This window comes from Cetorhinus maximus, chromosome 22 (genome assembly GCF_964194155.1).
Source record: "Cetorhinus maximus chromosome 22, sCetMax3.hap1.1, whole genome shotgun sequence".
NCBI lineage: Eukaryota > Metazoa > Chordata > Chondrichthyes > Lamniformes > Cetorhinidae > Cetorhinus > Cetorhinus maximus.
Genome location: NC_135900.1, coordinates 10864512 through 10885176, shown reverse-complemented (window position 1 = coordinate 10885176; position 20665 = coordinate 10864512). Strand labels below are relative to the sequence as shown.

Genomic DNA, 20665 nt, shown 5'->3' with positions numbered 1-20665 from the left:
TGAAATAAAAACAGAAAATGCTTGTAAAACTCAGCAGGTTTGGCAGCATCTGTGGAGAAAGAAACAGAGCTAAAGAGGAATTGAAAACTAGTCCCTGTATCATTGATTGTTGTAAAAACCCATCTGGTTCACTGATGTCCTTCAGGGAAGGAAATATGCCGAGCATACCTCCATGTGACTCCAGATCCACAGCAATGTGGTTAACTCTTAACTGCTCTCAAGTGAATTAGAGATGGGTGACAAATGTGGGACTTGCCAGTGACATCCATCTCCTGTGAATGAATAAAAAAATATTTTGCAAAGTATTCCAAGTGTGGTCTCACTAAAGCCTTGTACAATTGTAGCATGACTTCTTTATTGCAAGTGGATTGGAGTACAAGAATAAAGGCCAGCATGTCATTTGCTTGCTGTACTTTTGTGCTAACTTTTTGTGTTCCTTGTGTAGTACACCCAAGTCTCTCTGAACATCAACATTTACAAGTTTCACGCCATTTAAAAAATATTCTGCTTTTCTATTCTTACGACCATACTTCCCCACATTATACTCCATTGTCATCTTGTTGCCCATTCAATTAATCTGCCTGTATCTCTTTGCAGCCTCCTTGTGTCCTCCTCGCATTGACTCCCACCTAGCTTTGCATCATCAGCAAACTTAGATACATACATTAAAGTCATTAATATAGATTGTAAATAGCTGAGACCTCAACGTTGATCCTTGCAACACTCCACTAGTCACAGCCTGCCAACTTGAAAATGGCCCATTTATCCCTACTCTTTGCTTCCTGTCCATTAAACAATCCTCTATCCATGATGATACATCACCCCCCAACTCCATGAGCCCTTATCTTGTGTATTAACCTTTTGTGTGGCACCTTATTGAATGCCTTTTGGAAATCCAAGTATACTACATCTACCCTACTAGTTACCTCCTCGTAAAACTCGAATAAATTTGTCAAACAGGACTTCATTTTTGTAAAACCATGTTAACTTATTCTAATCTTTTCTAAATCTATTGTTAAGACTTCCTTAATAATAGATTACAGCACTTTCCCAATGACTGATGTCAAACTAACTGGCCTCTAGTTTCCTATTTTCTCTCTCTCTCCATTCTTGAATAGCGGTGTTACATTTGCTAACATCCAATCTGCTGGGGAGGCGGGAAGGCTGCAGAGTGCTCGCAAGCCACCATTCTGCCTAACTAAATGCCCTCCCCACCTTGAAACACACCACGAGAGAGGCCATAAAATCCCCTCTACCCGCCAGCAACCCCCGCTCCCCCACCCCAAAGAGGTGGGTTTCAAGGATAGGCCTGACAAAGAAGGAGGTTGTAGAGAGGCAGAGGGGTCTAGGGAGGGAATTCCAGAGTGAAACGTAGTTTGGTGAAGGGAGTCAAATACATAAGATGCGAGAGCCAGAGGAATGAAAAGTGCGGGGGATGGAGGTGGGAAAGTTTGTTGGGATTCAGGAGGTTACAGAGGGGCAAGTCTATGGAAGAATTTCTAAGTACAAGGCTAAAAATTTTAAATCTGAGGCATTGCTGGAATAGGAGCCAATGTAGATAAACAAAAATGTGTGTGATGAGGAGTGGAACTTGGTGTAGGATAGGACGTGGGCAGCAGAATATAAGATCAGCTGAAGTTAATGGGCGGCTGGAGGATTGCAAAGTATTGAAATAATTAGTCTGGTGGTGGTAAATAAGGTTTTCGGGGTTGAGATAGGGAGGGAGGCAGGTAATGCTATAGAGATGAAAGTAGGCAATCTTTTTAATGGATAAGCTATGAAATTGAATACTTGTAAAAGTCTTTACCAACCACTCTTGTCTCTTTGGAAAAGCCAATTGCACTCTAAATCTGGAACATGTGCTTTATTGATTTTAGTCATGCCCTCTGAGCCTGAAGGAAACAGAAATTTATTTTAAAATACAGTACAGCCTCGGACAACTTTGTGTCAGTGTCGACAAGTTGCAGGATGCGACAAAGCATTTTCGAAAGGCTTTGCACAGTATTGATAATGCATCGAAAGATATCAGGAAAAATGTGGATATGTTAAAGTGCACAGGTAATGCAACAAATATTATGTGTCATTCAGGAAAATGAATTTTGCACCATATACCAGATGTCTGAGAGCATTAATAAGGCTGTAATGTGTTTGACAAATTCTGTTAATGCCAGTGAGCCATTTGCATTAGGGTTTCGGATTCATGTAACAAGTAATAACTCTCACCAGCCTGATTTTAATTTCATGTAGGAATATACATTTGTTCTCCTGAGTGGTCTTTGGCAATGTACTACATTCTAGGGAACATTTTGATGTACATGAATGGAGATTATTCAGTTTCACCCTAAATGCATCAGGTTATTAATGGAAGTCTTATGTATCTATTATTACATGGGATTGAACAACATCACTTAGTTTGTTGCTAAATAGCATCAGTATTCACACAGGAAGGACACTAATTTACTTTATTTGTGGCAATAAATATGTATCACATTGTGCTGCTTTTTAAAGTTAAATTTTTAAAAATGTGTTGGTAACTGAACTGAGCAAATTAATTATTCATTTGTTTTTACAGCACAGTTGTTGTTTAAATTGGCTAATTTAGTTATGCGAGGAGGCTCAACTGACATTGGTGACATCCTGTGGAAAGCCAGGAAAGCTACTAAAAAGATCTGTGATCCATGTGCAGAAGCAAATTTAAAAATTCTTGAAGGTTTCCGAAAGTGAGTTTGTTTACTGGTTAATTTTGTCTGTCCTTCATATGGTGGCATTTTCCATCAAAGAATTCGGACATGAAATTTGGATCTGTAGGAATGCCGGAGATGGCACTGCTGTAGCTGATTGTCCATGTCGGGTGTGCGCTGCATCACCTCTTGTTTTCAGCACAACCCATATGGCGCACTACCTTGAGAAGGGCACGTACAGAGGCACCAGAGGCAACTGAATACATGACACATGGCATCACACTGCCCTACAGTCTGTGTAATGCCTATTTACCACACTATTTGGACCACACAGGTCTATTCAATGAATTTGCATATGTCAGGGGCCCTGTAATAGCATTATGTAAAGAGCCAGGAACCCAACTTGCAGATACAGTAATTTTGAAGAATGTTTGTTATTGCAAATTGTCTCAAAGGACTCTGGAGTGCTTTTGGAGGTGTTGTGGTGAATTCCTGGATTTAGCAGGGAAAGTTGTTGTGTCCTCACAGGGAGGATAGAGACTGCAAAGAGGACAAGCTCTGCGTGATGCCCTCTGTCAGCTTGGAGCCAGACTCCCCTGTTCTTCCTGACAATGAGAGGATGCTGTCCAGCATGCCTCCCAATACACCCAATACCTCTGTGTGCATACTAATCAGCGTGCTTCTGTATGGTGCCCCATTAAGGTCTTCAGCTAAGTCCTCTTCAGCAGAATCCATCTGCCACCTTATCCTTAAGTGAACTGGATCATGAACCATTCTGGCTGCAGCTCATTTATGCCCAGTGACTCACCACGAGCTTATCCTTACTCTATATTACCATCGAAGGCATGTGCAGTGCCAGTATCTGAGCTGGTAGCTGTGAGTGTCAGATCAGGTGATGGTGCTTCTTCCTCAGTGGAGCGGTGTTGCTCTTTCTCTTCCTGGCATTGGCAGGCACCAGCTCTTGGAAATCTGAAAGTGGAAAATCAGTGGGGAGAGTTTGGGGCGAGGGAAGAGGAACGGGTGGGAAGCAGAGGTCCATGGTCACACTCTCTGCAGGTTTATCATCATGCCAGATAGAAGGATGAAGGGGAGCTTAGAGTTGAGAAGGGGCATAATGCAGAAACATATCATCATCCTCAATGTTCTCAGCGACATCGGATATCAAGGGCTCTATTGCAGCCAACTCCATGATGTGGAGAATCTAATCCTCCATAGGGATTAGGACATAGAAGTGTCTTTGTCCCCTGCCAGCTCTGCTTCTATTTTGTGCCATGTTGTTCTGCAAGTGAGAAGGCAGAATCTAAGTAACTGTTTTGCATTGTGTTTGGGTGATTTGCCTGCCATAGCTGAATAGCTGGAGGTATGTGGAGGCAGCGTGAGGTGGGTGTCAGCATTGGTAGTAACATCGGACTTAGGAGCAGGAGTAGGCCATTCAGCCCTTCAAATCTGCTCTGCCATTCATGGCTGACCTGGTTTTGGTCTCAACTGCACTTTCCTGTCTGCCCCCTTGTATATTGAAAATCTGTCTAACTCTGCCTTGAATAAATTCAATGACCCAGCCTCCACTGCTTTCTGGGGAAGAGAATTCCTCATACTAATGATCCTCTGAGAGAAAAAAATTCTCCTTATCTTCGTGGGGGATTGTACGGTTTTTAATTGAAGCAGGCTTTGCCATGGCTGTTTTGACAGAGGGTGTGTGTGATAAAGCACATATCTGTCAAAGGAAGGATCTCTAGTTAAATAGACCCTGGCAGGGGTCAGAATGGCTGCACAGTACATTAGTTCCTGAGGCTTCACCAACCACAGGACTCTGACTCTTTTCTGCAGGCCTTGCTGCAGGGTCTGAGAGACTGAAGTGAGGTGATGTTTCCCAAGGATGGGAAAAAGAGGCCAACCTCTCAATCCAAGCAGGCTCCAATGGCAATGATCAAGTGAGCAGCAGCAGTGTGATTCCTCAAACCTGGATGCAGTGCCCCAAGAGGTTTAGGGAACTCAGGGAGACAGGAAAGGTAAGTTGCATAACACTTTCAGGTGCCCAAGCTTCACACTCTAAATTTCTCAGAATTCTCCTGCACAACACACCACAGACCAACACATCTTGCAGCTCCATTCATTCCTCACTATTAAGGCACCGCCTCACATTCCCATCTTAACAGCCAACACAAGCACTCACAGTACTATTTTGAAGAAGAACAGGGAAGCTCTCCTTGGTGACTCGGTCAATATTTATCCCTCAAACAATGTCACTAAAAAGAGCAAATTACCTGATCAGTATCACATTGCTGTTTATGGGACCTCGCAAAACGTTTGCTGCATTTCCTATGTTACAGCAGTAACTTCAGTTCAAAAGTATTTTATTGACTGTAAAGTGCTCTGAGACATCCAGAAGTTGTGAAAGGTGCTATATAAAATGTGTCTCTTTTTCACTGACACTGATAATCCACTCATATCTTCCTTACATAGTTTTTAAATTTACAGTCCTATTTGTTACTTCCATCACTTTAATCTCTCTTTAAGATTTATGACTATAATTTAATTTTCTTTGTTTTTAGAATCCATGTAGGTAAACTTCCTGCAGCTGAACAATATTTTCAACAGGCTTTAGATATCAGGCAAAAATGGTATGGTAAATTGCATCCCATTGTTGCTGAGGTGCTGGAACCCCTGGCAGATCTGCTGTGCTATCCTGAATACTCAAATAGGTAAATTTTACCATATATAATATTCCTCCTCCCTAAGAAAGTACACCTGTGAAACATTTTATGGTGAAAATTTGACTTGGCACCAATTTTATTGCTGTAGTGGGTTTCAGATAATGATGGGTGTGCTCTACTTACAGAAACAGACATCAAACTATTTAGGAGAAAATGGTGCTGCAAAAAAGGTTTACCAGGAAACTTCCTTTAATGTCTCATCCAAATGAATACAATCCTCTCTGTGCTGCACCGGAATGTCAACCTGGATTATGAATCAAAATCTTGTTGTGAAGTATGAACAAAAATACATCACATGAAATTATAAACATCAGACTGTTGCATTTGGAAGATTAGAATGGTCTGGCAATGCCATGTAGTTCTGCTGATCTCCTTATTTAAAACTTAAGTGGAAGAGCATTGAAACCTCCAACAAAATGGTCCAAGCAGCTGATAGCCATGTATGCGGCTCTGCCACTGCAATTGTCCAATGGTAGCCCCATGGAATTTAAGGGCTCAGTAATTTAACTTGAGTCAGTTTTGATCTGAAACTGCTTGCTGCTGACCATCAATATAAATAGGGGGGAAATTTTCCAAAACAAGACCAATTGGAAAGGTAACACAAATGAATACAGTAAAAAAAAAACTGTAAGGTATAATTCTTGAGTACTTCCCATTAGAAATTAACCTTAAGTCTGACTTTCACAACCGTTACTTGCAGTTTATGAGGTTGGGCAGCTTGGCTGTTCAATAGATTACCTCTATATCCTTTACACAGTGCTGTTTTCTTAATTTGCAGCTTAGACTGGAGTCAAACAGAAAGGTTTTACAGACAAGTGGTCAAAATTCAAGAGGACAGTATGCAGTGGGCCAGATCTTCGCAAATTAGAGATCAGATCAATCTCAGTAGAGCCCTTACTATTTATAAACTAGGTAAGATAACCACATATTTAGATAATTGTCAATTTTTTTTTCACACGCGTAAATAATTTCCTGAATAATTTTAGCTTGTTGCTCTGTGCACTTTGCAGTGGTAATACAAGAACATTTATTCACAAATTCATAAATTGCCCACAGCTTTGCATATGACCAGTTTTGTAGGTGTTGGTGCAGTTGAGTAGGTCTTATTGAGTTATTCGTAGTCTTAGGTAGTTCAACAGTAAGTATTTATTAACTACTAGAAACTATATACATAAGTACAATAAAGATCCAAGCTAGGAGCTGTCTCCCTGCTTGCTTCCACACATGGTTCTGTCCAACACTACACTGACCCCTAGGTGCCGGTCATGTGTTCTCTTACATCACTGGGTGAAATTGTACTCAGTCCCACGTTAATCCTTTATGCGCCAGACCCTGGGTGAAATTTTATGCTTTGGAGACTAAGGGCAGAATTTTGTTGTCAGCGAGCAGGGGGCAGGACCCGCTTGCCAACGTGTAAAATGACGCGGGATGTCATCAGGCGAAACCCCCGATGTCACTTAAATTTTCAGGAAGGCGGGCCCGCAGCAAAGTCAGCTGCGTGCCCACCGACCTGTCAATGGCCAATTTAGGCCATTGATAGATCAATTAAAGTACTTAGTGTACCTGCCCGTCCAACCTTAAGGTTGGCAGGCAGGCCAGGAGCCCCGGTGGCAAATAGAGAAAACGTGAAACCTCATCCACGGGCGGGATGAGGTTTCATGCAGTGTTTTAAAATTTTTAATAAAGTTATTATGTAAATTATGAACACGTCCCATCTCATGTGACATTGTCACATGAGGGGGACATGTTAAGGAATTTTTTTTTTCTATTTTTAATATTTTTAAAAGTGTCAGCGATCTCCCTGAGGCAGCACTTAGCCTCTGGGAGATGTGCGCTCTTTCGTGCGCATGCGTGAAAGAGCACAATCTCGCTTTTGGGGAATCCCCCCCCCCCCGCCTGCAAAGGGAGCGCATAGCGCTTCCTGCCGGATGTCACGCTTGGCGGGCCTTAATTGGCCCGCCCCCCTAAGATGGCGGCGGGGCCCGCTTCTCCGGCAGGGATTGGCTCCCCACCCGCCGGAGATTGGGTTGGGCCCACCCGCCCGGCAGGCAGAAAATTCTGCCCTAAGTGTGGTGGCGGGTGGGAAAAGTGGAGCATTTCCTGCTGACCTGTCGCGGCAGGTTTCCACGCCAGATCGTTCGCTTTTAAGCTCATTCAATATGCATGAACATGAAGCGTGCTATGTCTCATGACGGGGCGGCCTGGGATTCATCCGTAAACTCATCAGATCCTCCTTCTGGGCGACGTATTCAAACCGCACCCATGCACACAGCTCACTGCAGCCCAGGACTTGTTGTGGTGAACACCAGAGTGGCCCCAAGAGAATCAAGCACGCTGCTCCAAAGTTTAGTGAAACCTCATTGGCGTCACTCCTCGACGCAGTGGAGGACCAGTGGGAGATACTTTGCCCCCATGATGAGAGCCGTAGATCCACCAACCTTACCATGCCAGCATGGGAGCAGACTGCCAGGGCGGTCAGTGCCAACGTGCCCCAGAAGAGGAGCCTGATCCAGTGCAGGAAGAGGATGAATAATCTCATCCGCTCTGCCAGGGTAAGTCAACATTTTGATAAAAGCAAAATACTGTGGATGCTGGAAATCTGAAATAAAAACAGAAAATGCTGGAAAATCTGAGCAGGTCTGGCAGCATCTGTGGAGAGAGAAACAGTTAACATTTCGAGTCTGTATGAAGAAGAGTCATACGGACTCGAAACTGTAACTTTGTTTCTCGCTGCACAGATGCTGCCAGACCTGCTGAGTTTTTCCAGCATTTTCTGTTTTTAAATCAACATTCTCCTCACTCTCAATTCACACTCTCACAAGCTCATCAGCCATCTGCGGGCTTACACTCCACAGGGATCTCACACACTACCACCATAAGGACATCACCACCGGTTCTCCCACACACACTTTGACATCTTCATCGCGTGCCCAGCCCTTAGGGGTCCACTCAGCACACACAGAAAGTAGCATTCTTATCATTAGCTTTGCCATCCATCTTGCTCACAATGTGTGCATCTGTCTTTATGCAGGACAAGGTCGCCCACAACAACAGGAGAGATCCCAGCTCAGGCCCTTCACTCAATATGAAGAGTGGGTGGCAGAGCTGGCTGGTGAGGACCGGGACTCTGCCTGCACCGAGATCAACAACTCCCAACCCAGTGAGGACTCATTACCAGCTCTTCACACACCAGCCAAAACTGTGAGTGCTTTGTTAGGTTGGTGACTATGCAGCCATTCACTCATTATCTCTTCTCTCCTTAACAGGCACCAGCAGGAAATGGAAGAGCCGCACCGAAAGCCAGCCCATCAGCCCTAGCCCCCACAGCACTTCGGATGAGGATACTGAGGACCAACTAGATGTAGAGTGGTTACAGCATTCACTCGCACCCTCCACCAGCGCAAAGATACAAAACTTGGTGGGACCTAGTCCTAGAGCAGGCTCGGGATCACAATCTGGTGAGCACAGCACAGATTCGGATCCACAGCAGAGGCTGGGACATCCTAGGTCACCAACACTCAGAGGACTGCTGGACGCCAGCCTCCTGCTGAGTCCAATTATGATGGCGAGCCTCTGGACTCGGTCCTAACACAGATGTTGGAGCTGCAAAGACAGACTTAGGAACATCAGGCAGGGTTGTCCGGTGCTGTCATCAGATTGCAACGGACAATTGAGGAGTCTTTCGAAGTTCTGTCTGATTTCATTGCGCCGACATGCCAGTGCACCGAGGTCAACACTGGTAGGATGGCGATTGCCATGGAGACCTTGGTCCATGACTTTGCACCTGATGTGTGCCAAGACCTGCACTCCATCGCTCTAAGCATACATTGGATCCATCAGTTGCTAGGCGAGAGGGGGATGGGGCACCTTGACCTCCCTCCAAGTGCCCCCTCTCCTCAAGGGGCAGAATTTTATGGCCCCGTTTCAGCGGGCCGTTATAAATCCCATTGTCGACATCTGGAACGTAAAATCCCACTGTCGTAAAATTCTGCCCAAGGAGCCAGGCAGGGGTCCTCGGGCACCCACAGGGAGGAGGAACATCAGCTGGACACCCTGGGGCCATCCACCTAGGTAACTCAGCGTGTCCAGCCATTACCAATCCCCTCTGCATGTGACCCCATCAGCTCCAGCTCCACAGGCCAGGGAGTGTCCACTGCCCCACAGCAGGACACCCAAAGCAGGCAGTGGCCCTCCAGAGGGTGCCTACCAAGGTCATCATAGACAACAGTGCGTAGTAGTCAGCAGCCTGCCTCCATCTCTGCTGTGGATGTCGGGGATGCACAAAGATGTAGTAGTAGGGAAAGAAAAATTAAGAAATACTAAGAGCACAAAGGTAGCATTGGTGTTCAGAATCTGTATGTAAATGGCACAAACGTGAATACAATTTGTTTCAGTCTACTTCCCATCTAGTGTATGCCTCTTCTATCTGATGATATGCTCTGTGGTCAGTCAAGTGTCACAGATGCCCTCCTTCTCTCAGATGTCCCATCATCTGCCTCAGGTCTATGGTATCTCGAACATCTCATTACAGTGCCTGACCATTCTCTGCGCAGTATCGACATTAGTGAAGACTCTGGCTCCAAGAACTTGGTCTTGGGCAAGGCGCCTCTGAGACCTGCTTCAGAGGTTCATATAAGGCCATAACTTTCAATTAGCATTGGAATTGCTAGTCCCCAGGAATTAGAAGAAATAAATACCTGGTTACCTGGTCTTGAAAATTACATTGATACTTCCATTCGCTAGAGCTGCTTGGGGTCTGCTTCGAAAGACTCCGCGCAGGCACCAGCATATTCAAGGAGGCTGCACCCCCTTTTTTTACAGCACTTGTTGCCGTAAAGCAGGTAAGTTTAAAGGGCTAGGGAGATTGACAGGCCGGGGAAGGTAAGGGGATAGGATTTGGGGGATGAGGGTGTTCAGGGGCGGTACGAGGAGCTTGGTTGGAGGTCCGTGGGGGAGCATCAGTCGGAGCTCCAGGGCTATGGGGGGGGTCGGTCGATGGTCTGTTCAAGGGGTTGGAAGTCCTTGGTGAGGGCTCCGAGGCATGATGGTCTGATGTCGGGGGCAGAGGTCGGTCAGAGGTCCGGGAGGGTCATGGGGGGAGGGCCAGAGTTGGGCCATGGTGGGGGTCCGGTGTCTGGGGAGACGGGGGTGGGTGGGAGTTGAAGGTCTTTGTGGGGGGGGGGGGGTTGGAGGTCTGGAGGGGTTTGTGGGGGTGGTCCGAGGTTGAGGGGCTGGAGGCCAGAAGTCTGTGGGGAGTGTGGGAGGGGCATACGAGGTCGTGGACAGAGGTCAGTTGAAGGTCCGGGGGGCGGGGGGGTGGTGATGGGGGTCAGATGTCCGTGGGGAGAGGCAGGTGGTCCAAGGTCTGGGGGGGTGGAAGGTTTCGGAGGTTAGGGGAGGTGGGGAGTGTCGGAGGTCGGAAGGTTGGGCAGTCGGAGGTCGGGGGAGTGGGGGATTGGAGGTCAGTGGGGCAGGGGATTGGAGGTCGGGGGGTGGGGGATCGGAGGTTGGAGGGATGGGGATTTAGAGGTAGGGGGTGGGGCATCGGAGGTCGGGGGTGGGGAAGGCGGTCAGGGGAGTGGGTCATTGGAGGTCGGGGGGATCGGAAGTGGAGAGGTGGGGGATCGGAGGTCGGTGGATGGGGGTTCTAAGGTTGTTGGGGTTGGAGACCGAGGGGTGGGAAGTGTCAAGGGTGGGGGTTGTCAGAGGTCGAGGGTGGGCATTTGGAGATCGGGTGAGTGGGGCACCTGAGGTGGGGGTTGGGGCATCGGAGGTCGGGGAGGGGAGTTCAAAGGTCGGTGGGTGGGCGCTCGGAAGCTGGAGGGGCTGGGGTTGGAGATTGAGGGGTGGGGGTTGTCAGTGGTAGGGAGTGTTGGAGGTCCAGGGGTGGGAGGTCGGGTTGTGTCGGGGGAGCCCCGTTTGGGGGGGTTTTGGGGTTGTGGGTGGAGTCTCATGTGATTGGCCTGGGTCTTTACAATAGTTACTCAGAAGTTAGAAGCGATTTTAATTCTTTTTCTGAGTAACTATTGTATAACCCTGGTGGAACCATTCAAAGTTTGTGATTTGAAACTGCATTTTCGAATGGTTCCCAGCGCAGTGCAATTGTTCAGAGGAAGTGTGTATTTCTGGGCAATTGCTGTGCAAATCCTTACCTGGGGACTTCCCCGAGGGATTCCCCAGTGCATCTTTGGGGCGCCCCCAAATCCGACATTGGGGAGCTCTGAAGTTACAGGCCATTATGTTCCTTCATGAGTTTAGAAGCTGGAGTCTGTTTTATCTCCTGATGCTTCTGCATTGAAGGGTGCTCAATGTGGATCTTGGAGGATTGAATATCGATGCACATTGCAGTCAATCTCAGTCGGTGCATCTTTCATTAGCCTCTATGTAATTCCCGTCAGCCTTGAGTGTGCTTTACTTATGAACCAAAAGCCTGGGCTCTTATGTGCTCCTGGTGGCCTGCAGCATTATCTCATGCCTGCCTGTACATCTGAAGATCACCCCAATCTTAGTCTCCACCTTCCCACCTCCATGGTGCAGAACTATGAACTTTGCTGACACATGTTGAGCCTTGCCAATTGTGCTAGATGGTTAGAACTAGGTGAGATAGGAGGTGTGTGTAAAGGCCCTAGGTGCTGGACTTTGGCATGGGAGGATGCTGTGCTGGGCCAGAAGGTCTGGCTAGTGTCTCATTAAATTAACCCTGTGCCAGCTCTCAGATGGTCATTCGGCATGGTAATGTGCTAATTAGAATGGCATTGGGGGACTGGTTTCCTTGTGGACATGTCAGACTGGTGGAATGAAAATGTGGAGGCCTCACATGGGATCAGAGCAAGGCTCCAAAACATTTGATGTGTGTTCTTTATTATCAAAGATTAGTGTATTTAATGCCTAGATTGAGCGTCAGCATTTTTGGGGCCACCTGTGCCAAGGCTAGAATGTACTGGAAGTTGGGAGCCTCCAAACAGAGCCATGGTCAGGAGTGCTTGACAGAGAGCAGACCATGTGGCTGCAGCTGAAGCTTTCATGGTCCATTGCAAGGTGAGCTGAAGTGCAGGCTCAGGTTCATTACTGAGAGTTGCAGATGACTGCGTCCAGAAGAGAGATCTCATTCTGGGGACTCAGTATGATGATGAGGCCTGAAAATTTGTCTTGCATAAGCGATTGCCAAGGTGCGGATTCAGATTAGACCCCAGGATCGACGTGTGTGAGGGACTGACCACGTTCTGTGTCTCATGCTGGGCACTGACTGACAGGCCCGCTCCCTCCCTGGACTGCGACTAGGACAGGCGTGCCAAGCACAGCCCTCTAAATTGTGGCGCAGATCCATAGGACTGACTCTGCCTTTTGGCTTTGACTACATGCTGCACAACTGTTCAGGACTGTCTGTGCTTTCTGGCCCCGACTACTTGTTGCGCAACTGCCCAGGACTGTCTCTGCTTTCTGGTCCTGATTTAATTTCCCACTCCCTTAGTCATGTGTCCATGTGATCTTTTCCCCAGTCATCTCTCCTCGGTCTAGCCTTTGCCCTCCAGCCCCTTCCGATGCCTCTGTCTTGTGTCACCCACCCCCACCCATTAAGGTATTTGGCCTCCAGCCCCTCCCCTTGGCTCTGTCTTGTCTGATTTCCCCACCCTGACATTCAAGCCTTTTCCCTCCAGCCCCTCCCCTTCCCTCTGTCTTGTCTCACCACCCCCACCCCATTCAAGCATTTGCTCTCCAGCCCCTCCCCTTGCCTCTATCTTGCGTTACCACCACTTCTCCCCCACCCCAGTCAAGCCTTTGCCCTCCAGCACCTTCCACCCTACTGCCCCTTCCCCCTGCCTTCCCACTGGTCTCGCATGGTAAGCCTTGGTTCTGAACACCCTGCCCACTTGAGTTCCCACTGGTCTTGCCTGTGCAGCCTTGGCACTGAATCAGAGCAGCCATGAGCATAATGAAAGGTAGGCGAACATACCTTGAGGTCACGAGTGAAAAGGTTCTCGCCAGGTGCACGTCACTTATACCGGTCATGAATCACACGGTCTAATTAGCCGCCGGCATGGCCATTTGATCTGGACTGGGGGCGTGATTCTGGCGAGCTGCCTTTTTAATGAGTATTCATGATATTCACAGCTACTTGTGGGGAAATCTACAGAGGAGCAGTGGGGGGGCATTCAAAAAGGAAATGGGGAGGGTACATGCTCAACATGTTCCCTCAAGGGTGATAGGAAGGAGTAACAAGCCCAGAGAACCATGGATGACCAGAGATATTCAGGTTATGATGAGAAGGAAAAGAGAGGCTTTTAGCAGGTTCAAGGGAAGCAAATCAGTGGAGGCATTAGTGGAGTACAGAAAGTGCAGGGTGGAGCTTAAGAAAGCAATTAGGAGAACAAAGAGGGGATATGAGAAAGCTCTGGCTGGTAAAAGTAGGGAAAATCCCAAGATTTCTATAAGTATATCAATGGGAAGAGGATAACCAGGGAAAGAGTAGGGCCCATAAGGGACCACGGGGGCAATCTATGGGTGAAGCCAGATGACATCGCTAGAGTGTTGAATGAATACTTCACATCCATCTTCACCCAAGAGAATGAGGATTAAGTTATTGAACATGGGGAGAGAGACTACGAGGTTCTTAAGCAAATTGATATATGTAGTGACAAGGTATTGGAGGTGTTGGCAGGCTTAAAAGTGGACAAATCTCCAGGTCCGGATGATTTGTGTCCCAGACTGCTGAGGGTGGCAAGGGAGGAGATCGCAGGGGATCTGACCCAAATTTTTAATTCCTCTCTGGCCACGGGGGAGGTGCCGGAGGACTGGCGAACAGCTAATGTGGTTCTGCTATTTAAGAAGGGTTGTAGAGGTAAGCCAGGGAACTACAGGCCAGTAAGTCTCACGTCAGTGGTAGGGAAACTATTGGAGAAAATTCTGAAGGAGAGAATCTATCTCCACTTGGAGAGGCAAGGTTTGATCAGAGATAGTAGGCATGGCTTTGTCAGAGGGAGGTCATGCCTAACAAATTTGATTGAATTTTTTGAGGAGGTGACCAGGTGTGTAGATGAGGGTAGCGCAGTTGATGTCATTTATATGGATTTCAGCAAAGCCTTTGACAAGGTCCCACATGGGAGACTTATAAAGAAGGCAAATGCACATAGGATACAGGGTAATTTGATAAGGTGGATTCAAAATTGGCTTAGTTGTAGGAGACAGAGGGTGATGACAAAAGGCTGCTTTAGTAACTGGAAGCCAGTGTCCAGTGGCGTACCACAGGGATCTGTGCTGGGTCCCCTATTATTTGTCATTTTAATAACCAGCACAGATGACTGTGTGGAGGGTAGGATTAGTAAGTTTGCGGATGACACAAAGATTGGCCGGGTGGTTAACAGTGAGGTTGAATGTCTTGGGCTACAGGAAGATATAGACGGGATGGTCAAATGGGCAGCTAAGTGGCAGATGGAATTTAACCCTGAAAAGTGTGAGGTGATACACTTTGGAAGGAGTAATTTGACAAGGAAGTATTCAATGAACAGCATGACACTAGGAAGTTCTGAGGAACAAAGGGACCTTGGCGTGTGTGTTCATAGATCTCTGAAGGCGGAGGGGCATGTTAGCGGGGTGGTGAAAAAGGCATATGGGACACTTGCCTTTATCAATCGAGGCATAGATTACAAAAGTAGGGAGGTCATGTAGGAGTTGAATAGAACCTTGGTGAAGCCACAGCTGGAGTACTGTGTGCAGTTCTGGTCGCCACATTATAAGAAGGATGTGATTGCACTGGAGGGGGTGCAGAGGAGATTCACCAGGATGTTGCCTGGGATGAAACATTTAAGTTATGAAGAGAGATTGGATAGACTTGGGTTGTTCTCGTTGGAGCAGAGAAGACTGAGGGGCGACCTGATTGAGGTGTACAAGATTATGAGGGGCATGGACAGGGTGGATAGGGAGCAGCTGTTCCCCTTAGTTGAAGGGTCAGTCACAAGGGGACATAAGTTCAAGGTGAGGGGCAGGAGGTTTAGGGGGGATGTGAGGAAAAACTATTTTACCCAGAGGGTGGTGACTCTCTGGAATGCGCTGCCTGGGAGGGTGGTGGAGGCAGGTTGCCTCACATCCTTTAAAAAGTAGCTGGATGAGCACTTGGCACGTCATAGTATTCAAGGCTATGGGCCAAGTGCTGGTAAATGGGATTAGGTTGTTAGGTCAGGTGTTTCTCACATGTCAGTGCAGACTCGATGGGCTGAAAGGCCTCTTCTGCATTGTGTGATTCTGTGATTCAAATGCGGTTCCCGACATGCGCAGCAGGCTACCCAACCTGCCAAGGAAGTTGGGAGCAGAAAGTTGCAAACTTTTTTTAAACCGGCAGGAGATTGACTTCTGGCAGCTTTCCACATTTTCCATCCCGCCCGCCATGACGCCTGCCGGTAATGGGACCAGAAAATCCCACCCCCTTATACTGCAACCAGTTGATTTTAAAAAATCATACACAAGCTGGCAATAGAGTTGTGGGAGAGAGACGTCAGAAACTACTCCACAGAGAACCATCTGGTGGTCAGAGTCCGCAAATACACTGTAAAAGTTGATGTAGTAAAATTGACTGGGAAAAACACTGGTGGAGCAGTTTACAAAGCCAAATAATAACAGAAAAACATTGTTAAAATTGAGATAACTTAAAATAAGATCCTGTGGACTGAAAACTCTGTACACTGTCGTTAATATTTCTACATTTGTGTAGTTTAGATTTAAGTAGAAAAAACTGCACAAGCTATGAATGAAACCAGATGATGCACAAAACAGACAGCAGCCCGTAAGGAGGAAAAAAATTAGCATTTGAGCTATAAGTCATAGTATCTTTTGAGAGACTGCAAACAAAACATTTAAAAATAAGGGGTCTTCCATTTAAAATGGAGATGAGGAGCAATATCTTCTCTCAGAGGGTCATTACTCTTTGCGATTCTCTTCCACAGTGACCAGTAGAGCCTGGGTGTTCAAAGCTGAGTTAGACAGATTTTTGATCTACATGGGAGTCAAGGTTTATGTGGGCAGGCAGGAAAGTGGAGTTAAGGCCACAATCAGATCAGCCATGATCTTATTGAATGGTGGAGCAGGCGCGATGGGCCGAATGGCCTACTCCTGCTCCTATTTCTTATGATCTGATTATGATCTTTGGGTCTTAACTCATCTTTTTACTGACACTGGCAGACTCATGCTGCATTTCCAAACGCTCTGTATTCTTAACTATGTTTTAGATTTATTATACTGGAATCATATTCATTCAAATATTTATTAATGTACTATACAGTAATTGGATAATTGCTCTAAACAATGGAACAATTATGTGCAGAATCTTTCTGTTGAAGGAAATTTTATCATCCTGTTTTTGCAGTGTTTTACTGGCAGGTAAATAGCAGCCATACAAGTGCTAAAGAGTCACTGCACATGTGAGCAACTAGGAAACTAAACATTGTTCCATGCCTGAGTTTTCAGGCATTGATGAAGTAGCCCTTATCTGTACTGATGATGATAATTATTATTTTGTTACAAGGATATCATCTTAATGAAAGACTGTTTGTAAATGTTTTTCTCTCTTAACATATAACCTTTTGACATAAATGATCTAATAACACATCTGTATGTTGCATGTTATTGTTATTGCCCAGACAAAATTGAAGCACATCTTCAAACAGCAGAGAGGTTTGCCAAACACTTTTGTTTAGACAACAAATACTCCTGCATGTGCTACTGTCTTCATGTACACAGCAAAGTGACGTCCCCAGTGAGATGGAACTCTAGCCTTGTGCGGATTGGAAGAGAGGCAGAGCTATGAATAGATTTAACATTTTGAACCAAGCACATGCCTTATTACTGAACTAGATGTCCCTCCAGTGTTCATAACTGGTATTTTTTCATTATTTAATCATCAGGATACTGACAACAAAGATGGGCTTACTTCCTCCAATGATCCAATGTATGACCATAATAACTGACCGTGTGAAAATCTGTTTCTGGATAAGCTTAAATGTCGTGTTGTTTTTGGGTGATGACATGCAGATCTAAATGTGGTCATTGTGTAAGATACAAAGAAAAACATCATTTGTACAATGGAAAGCATAAAATCTGCTTTTTGGAACTTTGCATTTTCTTATTTCTCTAAATAGGTAAACTATTACAAAATAATGACAATTATCAGACTAGGAAAGAAGCAACAGAACATCTACAGCATTCATTCGACTTACTAACCGAGCTGCTGGGTCCTAATCATCATTTAGCAATGGAGGTGCGAAGGTATGGCATGTTTAGATTTTATTGATCATTTGTTTTACAAGGTGTTGCGTCTCACCAGTAACTTTTTCTCATAGGCTGCTGAAACATTCAGAGATACAAATTTGCAAAGATCAAACATTCTTTAAGAGATTGGCAGCAGATAGCCCTGGAAAGTCTTTCAGTTCCCTAACAGCAAAGAAAAGTGGCCAGGCAAAACCTGGTTTGCACCTCACTCATGAAAGACCAAAGAACCATATTAATTCGAAGACTTTAATTAGCAGCCTAACTGACAGTCGTCAGATGACTGGCAATTTCAAGTCTGTGAAAACAACACATCCTGTTGGCTGTTCAATGGAAAAGACAGAAGCAAACGTTGGTTCTAACATATCATCTGATGCACCTGTTATACTTATACAGGATAAAATGGAAAATAATGTCAGTTTCGAAGAGGAATGTTTAGGCAATTTAGGTTCAAAATTATACATTTCCAAACATGCTTTGCTTCCAAGTCCAGCTTTGTTGATGGAACACCAAGAATCTACATCTCCAGTTATGAATAGGAATTCGTCAGCACCAATCAAAAAACATTCCTCGTCTTGTTTAGTCTGCAGGCCATTAACCATCTGCAAACCGTCTTCATTTAGGCCTAGCATTAACACTTTAGTACCACCTTTAAGGACCAAAGTAGGCTCAGAAAGACTCAGGATCATCTACCAATCAGGTTGGCATCATCCACCAGGACAGCACCCAGCTCGTCAAAAACCTTTCTCATCCCAAAGACATCTGATCAGAAAGGATCCTGGAATGGCTAGGAATCTGCAGCATGTCACTGCACTGTTGAACAACGCCATCTAGCAGTAGTAACACAGAAAGTGCTGGAAAAACTCAGCAGGTCTGACAGCATCAATGGAAAGAGAAACAGAGTTAACATTTCGAGTCCAATATTATTCTTCTTTGGCCATCTAGCAATAAGTTCGTTTGAAATTCCTATTACTGTGACTTGCTTAAAGGACCAAACAGCGAGGCGTATATTCAAACTGAAAGAAGGAGGGAAATAGTGGAGAGCGACTCGACCAATATCATTCTTGCATCCCCTTTGTTTACCAGATTGCAAGACAAAGTACAACCCATAACATCCTATTGCACTGCTAATTAAATGTTACAGATAAGTAATGAACTAACAAATAAAAGAGAAAAGTGACAAACATGATTTTTTAATTTTTTTACTCCATTATGAAACCCAATACAAGGAACACTGAAAATGGAGATTTGTAAAACACAAAAACCTGTTGAAACTACTAGATAGCATTATTTGTATATTAGGATTTTCTATAGCATTGCTACAATCTATCTGTGAGGAGCTAAATTGAAAAGTTTTAAGGCTGCAGTCACAACTACATCAATGCAATAAAAAAGGAAGGAAATGTATTTTATTCCCGTCCCTTATCGACTGTCCTCCTGCATCACATAGCTTCTCAAGCCAAAAATATTGAATCAGATGTTAAATCAAGTCTATCCTCTAAAGCGAATATAAAATAACCCATGGCACTATTCAAAGTAGAGCAGGGAAGTTCTCTCCAGGCACCTGGCCAACATTTATCCCTCAATATCATTGCAACAAGTGTTATGATGCGGCAGATGATATGTGCCAGGTGGACCAAATCCACAAGGGAAACTTGGCCATGCTATCACAAAGGTTTGCAATTTGTATTTATTACAAGAAGATTTGTGCACTGAATTCAGAAGTAATGAGCCCACTAACACTTTTAGAGATTTTAAAAATTAAATTAAAACATTTATTAACAAAAGAAAAGAATTCAAACACATACATAAGATTACAGTTACTTGATATTATAACAAATCCCAAAATTCCTACTTAACCAGACTCCCAACCACACACTCCCTTTAAAGCAACAGTCCAAAATAGATCAGAATTTTAAATAGGCAATCCAGCAAGGTTACCACAACACCCACTCAACAGTGGAATTCCAAAGGCTTTTAACACAATTTTAGTTACTGGGCACAGCAGACTTCTGCAAAAATGGCTAGAGGCTTTTCCCAAGGCTGTTTCACACAGTGTACCTTTCAGGATTTTACATGGTTACACCCCACATAGCCTTCTATCACATCCTTCTTTATATATGTTTCTCTCTCTTTAATATGTAAAATCCCACCGTTCTACATTTCTTTGGAAATTTACTTTTCCCATAAAAATCTTTCATGTCATCATTATGGCCTTTTTCCTTTGGGAAAATAAACGTAATAACTTTGCCCTATTTATCTTGTTAGCTGTAAACATCTTACCATCCCTCTGAAACTCAAACAAATCCCCACTTATCCACAAATGCAAATTTCATTCACACCTTATCAACTGACTCTTGCTGTAGCTCAGTCATTGGCATTTCAAATACCCTTTTTACCCTAACACCTTTGATAATGTCAACCTTGCAGTCTGTCTGACTGTAATTCAATTAAATCCCCCACACAGACAGACACTTAAATCCATAAGCCTACAATAATATCATGGTTTTGTGACGCCTCCATCCTTATGGAAAAATGAACTGTCGTGATTTTAAAAGATGGCTTCATTTTCTCAACTCATCTTACACTACTTGCTGTACTTATCTATATACGCAAACTATTACATTACCAGGTGCATGCATTAACATAAAAATATACCCAAATCCTTTGTATCAAAAGAGATAATTTCAGTCCAATGTCCAGGTTTTAAATGTCAATTTCCTTTGAGCTTTAAACTCTCGAAAATGCATCTGCAATTAAATTTTCTCATCCAGCCACATGTATAATCTGTAAATTAAATTGTTGCAGTAATAAACTTCATCTGAACAGTCCTGCACTTCAGTCTCGAAATTTGTCCAGACATTTTAAAGGATTGTGGTCTATATAAACAATTTTTTCTGATGAATTGCTTGCAACATAAACCTGCAATGCTAACATTAGACCTAGAGTCTGCTTTTCGATGGTTGAATATCTTCTCTGATGTACATCCAGCTTCCGTGAGAAATATCCCACCGG

The 20665-nt window shown here is 44.9% G+C and overlaps 1 protein-coding gene across 1 annotated transcript in view; it reads left to right on the top strand.

Moving 5' to 3' along the window:
- Positions 1-20419, top strand: part of LOC144696473 (putative tetratricopeptide repeat protein 41) — a 74113-nt gene extending 53694 nt beyond the window's left edge. Inside the window, exons 10-15 of the mRNA XM_078567799.1 lie at positions 1878-2058; positions 2573-2720; positions 5234-5383; positions 6174-6307; positions 17524-17650; positions 17725-20419. Of these exons, the coding sequence (XP_078423925.1) occupies positions 1878-2058; positions 2573-2720; positions 5234-5383; positions 6174-6307; positions 17524-17650; positions 17725-18484 (1500 nt within the window). The 3' untranslated portion in view covers positions 18485-20419. The remainder of the gene's footprint in view (positions 1-1877; positions 2059-2572; positions 2721-5233; positions 5384-6173; positions 6308-17523; positions 17651-17724) is intronic.
- Positions 20420-20665: the final 246 nt, after the last annotated feature.